Genomic DNA, 8,202 nt, shown 5'->3' with positions numbered 1-8,202 from the left:
AAAAAGGAAAAAAAAAAAAAAAAAAAAAAGATGACCGGTAAGGGGATCTTAACCCTTGACTTGGTGTTGTCAGCACCACGCTCTCCCAAGTGAGCCGTGGGCTGGCACTGTGGCTAATCTGTTTCAAACCACAAATGTGATGTTACCTCCTTGCTTCAGTGGCTTCCCAACACTGTTAAAATACAAAATCCCATAGTAGGACTCACAGTCCTGTGTTGCCAGCCCCTTCCTGCCTCAGCTGGTGCCATATTTTTTTGGGTTTCTCTACTTTAGCTAGTGTCATTGGCTTTCTCCACGCTCCTTCCTACCATAGGGCCTTTACACTTGTTGCCATACCATGGAAAAACCCTTCCCCCCCTTTCTCTGACCTTTTTTCAGATCTTAGATCTAATGTCCTTAGGGAAAGTTACATCCTCTAACTTGGCCTGTGAGAGTTTCTCAATACCCCATGGACCTTTCCTTTAAAGCACTGACTAGAGTTGCCATTTTGTGCCTGGCACAAAGCAGACATTAATATGAATTTGTTGAATAAGATGGCAGAATCCTAAATATTCATTAGGCCAGTAGTCTGGCAAAAAAGTTGACATTCCAAAGGTAAAGAGAAGAGACAAATGGTTTATTTGGTAACAAGGTGTAAAAAGAAATTCTTAATTCCCCTTCTCTTTTCTGGTGGCTGAACTGAACTGTGGTAGTCAAATGGATGGCAGCACGCAAGAATTCCCTTGCGCAACTTGACCTTCTGCAGAAATGCGAAGATGCCCGAGTTATATGACTTGCAATTATTACTTTCTAGACAGAAGTGCCAACTGTCGTGCTTCCCAATGTATCAGTGGTTGCTACATTCTCCTTCTTGTCTTCAGGTTTCATGGCAGGAAACAGGAGAACTTCCTACAGGAGATAAAAACACACTTTGAAGCTAAGTAGTACTCTGAACACTTTTTTAAACAGCTATCCACCCATTCCTTTCACCTGTTTATTACCACTAAAATCTAGCTGAAAAGACATGTGTTCTTTTATTTCAACTCAGTCCCTCTCAGAGGATGGAAAAGAACAAACACACAGGATTGCCTATGACACCATGTCAAAAGAGTGAATAAACACAAGTTCTATTAAAATTGGATTTCCTAAAAAAAAAAAAAAAAAAAGAAAGAAAGAAATTGGATTTCCTCATCTATAAAAATGAAGTAAGTTTCCACACCTCAAAGGGTTGACTTAAACTAAACGAGATAATGTAGATGGCTTAGCACTGCCTGGATCCTCAAGTGCAATTAGTACTTTTCCTGACTCAGGTAGGAGAAACCAGAATCTTGAAAGGTCAGATGCTCTGACCATCCTCCTGTGGAGTGGCACATAACTCCTTTGACTGCTCCTCCTCCAGCCCAAAGCCCTTTCTTTATTCTCTAGGCCCACCATGCCCTCCCTCCAACACAATGGAGCATCTTCAGGTCAGTATGCAATGTGGAGGGCTGCTATGTACCTTGATATTATTGGAGTCTGTGAGAAACATGGTGATGCGGTCTATGCCCATGCCCCAGCCAGCTGTGGGGGGCAGCCCGTATTCTAGGGCAGTACAGAAGTTTTCATCTATGAACATGGCCTCGTCATCACCGGCAGCCTTGGCCTAGAATAGGAAAGAGAACCAGAAGGTGACATTCTTCCAGGAAGCCTCAGTGTCTGAGTGAACACATTAAAACACTCAGAGAGAGTACCATCATGCCAGGGATGTTCCTGGCACTCAGGACTTGCTGGGAATTGGCTTCTGAGTCACTCCAGGATTAAGCCATTTCTTTCAAAAACCTGGCAGTAAGGACTGATTAAATCTATCGCAGAACACATACAAATTTCTCTGATAAAACACCTGCACTATTTGGGTCTCTGAGACTCCACTGAGACTAATTCTCAGACTCTATGATGATTCCTATGATGCTTCCTAAGAATGTTTCTCCCACTTCTTGAAACCAGCCATCAATGGCAGTGATAGCCACGAGGCAGCCTATAGGGGCTTCATCTTCTTCATTAATCTGTATCTGCCTATCATCCACCTCAATAAACATATAATGTAAGAAAAATAGAGGCGGCTCCGCTTCCCCTGGAGGGAGGAGGAAGCAGAGATGGGGGCCGCCAGCTGCTAAGCTGCCTGCTGCCTGGAGGGGGAGACAGAGTTGTTTTCCAGCCAGCCTGAAGTTGCAGACTCGCAACAAGGCACACACTATCCAGCAGTACCCTGAGCTCCGCTTCCCCTGGAGGGAGGAGGAAGCAGAGATGGGGGCCGCCAGCTGCTAAGCTGCCTGGAGGGGGAGACAGAGTTGTTTTCCAGCCAGCCTGAAGTTGCAGACTCGCAACAAGGCACACACTATCCAGCAGTACCCTGAGAAAGACAGGAGCAGAAACCAGACAAAGCCTTGGTGAGACTTCGTACTTGAGACCTCGCATGACATGACATGAGTTGCCCTTGCGACTCATGTTCCCCTCCCTCCCACGTTCCATCCTCTCAACCCCCTCTTAAAAAACCCCTCAGTAAATCTGGGTCTTTGAGATGGCTTTAGCCTGGATATTCTTCAGGTTTACTGGGGAGATGGCTTTCGTTTGACCGTTCTTCAGGTTTACTGGAGAAATGGGTTAGCCCAACATCTCTCCTCAGTTCACCGGTATTCCTGAATAAAAGCTGATTTCCATTTTCACCAAAAAATAAAGGGGGTGGGGGGGATAAAAATAAAAATAATTGTTCTTGTTAGGCAAAGTATTTTGGAGACAAGTGTCATGCTCCCCATATAAATAATCTTAACTAAGCTCCTCTTATATACTGTACCAAAGTCTCCATCTTAAAATGTGACCTCCTCCAGCAAAATCTATGGCTTTACTCTTTATTTCTCCTTAAGTCACCAAGAATGACACATCTCCACAGAGCATGGTTAAAGCCGATTTTTCTTGGTGAGTGGGCACAGTGATGAAATACGTGCCTTTGCTTACCCTCTCCTTCCTTACCTTTGCCTGTTCTTCAAAAAGCTGCCGCTGCCGCATGGGATCATTCAGCTCAGTGTAGGCATTGCATACTTCTTTCTTCATGACAAACAGCTCAAAGCGCTCTGTCAGACCCTCTTTATAGCGGTGCCTGGGGACAAGAGACCAAGGAGGTGGCTGAATATACAGAACCCTAATGAACTAACACCTGGTAATAGAATTCCTGAATTCTAGTGGACTCAAAACTGTTACTGTTAGAGTGCAGCCTTGTAACACCAAGGTTAAGGGTTCAGTTCCCTGCACTGGCTAGCCGCCAAAAAAAAAAAAAAGTTAGATTGCAACCTGAAGCCTGCATGCTTTCTCAGCACTAAATCATCACTTGGTACAAGAGCAAGAAGGGTGAGAGAGACCAGGAAGATTTTATCTTCCTTGAAGCCACTGTGGGAGACCATTACACTGAATCACACCTCCTGTATCCATGCCCTTCCGAAGGCCCTCTCACATGGACTCTGGGCTGACCATACGACTTGGTTTGGCCTATGGGTTATCAGCAGAGCCTTGATATGTGTTTGTACATTGAGATTTATTCTTTTAGGATGTTTCCCCTAGGAACCCGCTACCATGTTGAAAGGCTATGCTGACAGGCCGGATGGAGAGACCCTGGAGGGCGAGATCCCATGCAGAGAAACCATGTGCCCTAGCAGAATTCCCAGTTGAGAAAAGCTACTTGAGTTACCCCAGCCAACAACACTTGGAGCAGAAAGACCACTCAGTCAACTCACAAAATCTTGGAAATAAACTGTTGTTTTACGTCACTAAGTTTTGGGGTTACAATGCAGCACTAGGTAAATGAGAAATCATGCTTTGTCTTACCACTTAGCCAAAGGGCTCATTATCTGCGGGTGATCACAGATGAACGTAGGACTGATGCAAGTCACTTCCAAGAACTCCCCGACAAGCTTAATGAGAAAGCAAAGCAGAGCTAGCTAGACCACTTCTAAACAGTATTCGATCATCCCAGTGTAAATGGAAAATCTCAGCTCCCACCCACATGGGTTCATCCTTTAGGTTTTCAGAGGCTGGAAAAGATTAACTGAGATAATACCCATGAACTAACTGACACAGAGCTGGGTATGACAGTTCAGTTTAAGTCTCTTATTCCTCTCTTCAGAGTAGTGGACTGCTCCTCACCACCAGATGAGGACAATGTATAAGGGCGTGGCTTCTCACCTTATCAAGGAGCCTGGCTGTGGTCCGAGGAGGAGGGCATTCAACAGCTTTTGCCACACAAATATCATCAAGAATTTTGCGTGTTTCTGTGATACAAGTGAGGACAGGAGACATCACACTAGGCCAGTAAAAACACATATAAAGAAGAGTGTGTGGGGAGGACAGGAGACATCACACTAGGCCAGTAAAAACATATATAAAGAAGAGTGTGTGGGGAGGACAGGAGACATCACACTAGGCCAGTAAAAACATATATAAAGAAGAGTGTGTGGGAAATTCTGGATCTGACACAATCAAATTCAGAGCTGGACAGGAAGGAGGGCCATACAATGGAAGAACGTCCCTCTTTACCTTCAGTTTCAAAGAGATTAGATTCTGGCAGCTTCACCCCCAGGGCCTTCTCAAGCTCTTCTATCATGCTGATTCTCCGGAAGGGCGGGGTGAAGTCAATATCGTAGGCTTGGCCCTCGGGGCCATCAGGGTGGTATCTGACTTTGTAACCTCCTGTAATGTGCTTCACCATCCCTAGGACAGAAGCCATTATTAAAAAAGACGAAGCCCGGGAAGCCCTACTCTGAAAGCAGCACACCAGACCCCAAGCCAAGTAGGAAAAACAGAGCAGGAGTCACCTGAAACCATCTTCTCAGTGATTTCCATGAGATCGTGATAGTCTGCATAGGCCATGTAGAACTCACAAGTGGTGAACTCAGGATTGTGAGTCAAATCAATCCCTTCATTCCGGAACTGGCGTCCAATTTCATAAACCCGGTCAATGCCACCAACCACCAGCATCTAACAACGCATAGCCATGGTCACAGTAATCCTGTCTTAACAGCTTTGGAAAGTTTCTGTCATAATTTGGTTTACACAGTTTAGGCATGCTCTCAGGTCTCTATGCAAAATGCCTAAGTACCCTGCTCTCTTCAGACCCTTACAGACAGTTATTCTTTTTTGGCTGCCCAAGCCTTCCAAATATTCTTCCTACGTCTTGGGCTTCCTCCACCTTCTGACCCTGAGCCTTTTCCAGGAAGAAGCCTCTCTTGGGGTTGAGCTGCAGGTATGTGACCAAAGCTCTACCAATCAGATACACCTGTAAGACTTCAACATAAAGCTACTCAAAGAAGATGTAGGTATTCCTCAGAATTCATTCTGGTGAAGGGGGCAGAGATGTCTAGCTTTTGGAGGTAGTAGCAGTAGAGGTCCTAGTGGCAGTGACCTGTGCCTAGTGCCAGGTTGTGAGTTGTGGTAACTGTGCCTAGTGGAAAAAATACAAAGTTCTCCATGAGAACAGCTGAGTGATATAATTCAGAATCATCCCTAGTTGTGTGGTCTACAAGTCTGAATCTCTGATCCTACTGGAAACTGAGCTTCCTTACACAGCTGAGTAAAATTTTGTTTTTCTTTTTCTTTTGGTGGCTGGCTGGTATGGGGATCCATGCTGAGAAAAAATTTCTTTTGCTTAAGCTAGTTATAACAGGTTCTGTTGTCTGCAATTAAGAATCTTTTTTTTTTGCAATTAAAAATCTTGAATGACAGTCTTTCATATTTACTGTGATGATTTGAAGATACATTTTTAAGTGATTCGAAGATATTTACTTCTAACTCACAGAGATAGATTAAGCTTTTTTTCTACAAAAGAATAAAATCAGAGAGGGTCCAAGAAAGACTATAAACTTAAAAGTACTAAGGGAACCAAAGAGTAAGGAGGACCTGCACACCTGAGAAAGATAATCTTTTTGTCCTCTGCCCTGCAATGTTCTAGTGATCTTGTAAAGAAATTTTAGAAATGTTACTTATACTTGGAAACCCGACAAATAAAAACACTCCCCTGGCTGTTCTATCTTCACTGTTCCTATTATTTCTGACTGCATCTATCTATCCAGTAGTGTTCTAGCCTTTTGCTTCTTTAAGGGAATGGGGCGTCTTATTATTGACTACCTTATGGTAGAGTTCTGGAGCAATTCTCATGTATAAGTTCATGTCCAGCTCATTGTGATAAGTAATAAAAGGCTTGGCCACAGCTCCCCCTGGGATGATGTTCATCATGGGCGTTTCAATCTAAAAAAGGCAGGGAGAAACGTTTAGTCCTCAGAGGCCTTGGGAACAGCTCATGCTCTGCACATAATATAGTCTAAGCCTGTTATATTCCAAAGTAAAAGTTAGTAAGTTAAGTAGCAATGTGCAAGTGCTTGACAAAAAAGGATCACTTGATTTTCTAGAACAGTGTCTCAATTTCCATTAATATTAAATATCACTTAACATAGTAGCAGAAACTTTCAGAAGCTGTAAGTGGGGATTTAAAGGGATACAGCCTTTCTTGAGTTGGAGTATTTACTAAAAATTTAACTGCTTATATCCTTTGACTTAGTTATTCCACTTCTAGAAATCCATCTTACAGAAACACTTGCACATATGCACAAAGATGTTTATTAAAACATTATAGAGGGCCACCCTGTGGCTCACTTGGGAGAGTGTGGTACTGAAACACCAAGGCCATGGGTTCAGATCCCTATATAGGGATGGCCGGTTAGCTCACTTGGGAGAGCGTGGTGCTGACAACACCAAGTCAAGAGTTAAGATCCCCGTAAAAAAAATAAATAACAACAACAACAAAAAAATTTACAGAAGAAAATCAGAAGTTAAAATATCAACAGGAGAAAGAAATAAATCATGCAGCATTAAGAAGGTATGCACGCACGCACACACAGACAGACATGCAAAGGGCTCCAGAATATATTAAGTGGAAAAAAAAAGCAGGTCCATTATAACATAGTGTGACCTCATTCATATTTAAAGCAAAAAATAAAAACCCTCCAAAACATTTACACACGTATAACCCATGTATGTTTGTATGTATGTATACATGCATAGTAAATGGTGAGGGAGGATACATATCAAACTCAAGTTTGGGCAGGGAAGTTAGCTGGGAGAAGCAAAAGAGTACTTTCAGTTTTGCTTAATTTTTTTATTGTTTGGATTTGTTTTACTTGCTTTTCTCATACAACTAAAAAGTATTTTTTATTGCTACAAAAAAAGCAAAATTACTTGATAACATATTGAACATGGCATCATTGGCACATGGATGGCCCTACACCTTGTCATTTTCTTGGAAGTCAGGTCCTGCCTTCCTAATCAGGGCACTAAATAAATAAAATAGAATAAAGACACTGGCAAGAAAGGGGACGTGCTCATTAAGTATGAAGGACACTGACACAGGACATGCCTTGAAAAAGGAAGGGAAGGGATAATAAGAGGAAGGCATAGCAAGGCAGCTATGTCACTTAAGAAATTCTCTATTACCTCTAGGAATCCCAGCTCATCCAAGAAACTTCTTATATATGTGATGATCTTAGAACGGATGATAAATTTCTGCCTCACAAAGTCATTCAGGATCAAGTCTAAATACCTCTGACGATATCTTGTTTCCTAAACCAAAAGCATCAATTAGAAATGACTGCGATGTTTAATTCAGTGGTGTGATAAAACAAATGGAATGCATCTTTGTGCTACAGCTAGGAGGCCATGAGAGCTTACCTTATCTTTGAGGCCAAAATGAAGGTGAGGTAACATGTGCAAGCAGGGAGACAGCAGTGTGATCTCATAAGGTATGATGCTCAGCTCACCCTTCTTGGTTTTCCCAGGATTCCCCTGAACTCCAATTATGTCTCCCCGACGCAGTTTGTTATTGATATGAATAAATTCTTCTTCTGATTTATAATTTCTGAATGAAAAGAAATGTATATATTCAGTATACAATAGTTCAAATCAAAATAGACCTCTGGTTTACTCTGGAACCCCCACTCAGCTGTTAATACATAGTAATGCGAACCCAAGAAGAATCTCAGATTCAGGGGCAACTATTAAAAAGAACTGTCTTTTATTTTTACTGTTATACAACTTGAGAGCAGTTATTACTTTCCAGGTGACCAGGTGGCCTTTTTTTTTTTTAAAGATGACCGGTAAGGGAATCTTAACCCTTGACTTGGTGTTGTCAGCACCAAGCTCACCCAG

The 8,202-nt window shown here is 42.6% G+C and overlaps 1 protein-coding gene across 1 annotated transcript in view; it reads right to left on the bottom strand.

The window, feature by feature from the left end:
* Positions 1-595: 595 nt before the first annotated feature.
* The window catches only part of KARS (lysyl-tRNA synthetase), a 17,118-nt gene continuing 9,511 nt past the window's right edge, over positions 596-8,202 (bottom strand). The window contains exons 4-13 of the mRNA XM_008577223.1: positions 7,726-7,912; positions 7,492-7,617; positions 6,130-6,249; positions 4,821-4,983; positions 4,543-4,716; positions 4,192-4,277; positions 3,835-3,920; positions 2,986-3,112; positions 1,478-1,621; positions 596-888 (exon numbers count right to left, since the gene is read on the bottom strand). Coding sequence (XP_008575445.1) covers positions 790-888; positions 1,478-1,621; positions 2,986-3,112; positions 3,835-3,920; positions 4,192-4,277; positions 4,543-4,716; positions 4,821-4,983; positions 6,130-6,249; positions 7,492-7,617; positions 7,726-7,912 — 1,312 coding nt within the window. The 3' untranslated portion in view covers positions 596-789. The remainder of the gene's footprint in view (positions 889-1,477; positions 1,622-2,985; positions 3,113-3,834; positions 3,921-4,191; positions 4,278-4,542; positions 4,717-4,820; positions 4,984-6,129; positions 6,250-7,491; positions 7,618-7,725; positions 7,913-8,202) is intronic.

Source organism: Galeopterus variegatus, unplaced genomic scaffold (assembly GCF_000696425.1).
Source record: "Galeopterus variegatus unplaced genomic scaffold, G_variegatus-3.0.2 Scaffold1462, whole genome shotgun sequence".
NCBI lineage: Eukaryota > Metazoa > Chordata > Mammalia > Dermoptera > Cynocephalidae > Galeopterus > Galeopterus variegatus.
This window is presented reverse-complemented; position numbering and strand designations above follow the sequence as displayed.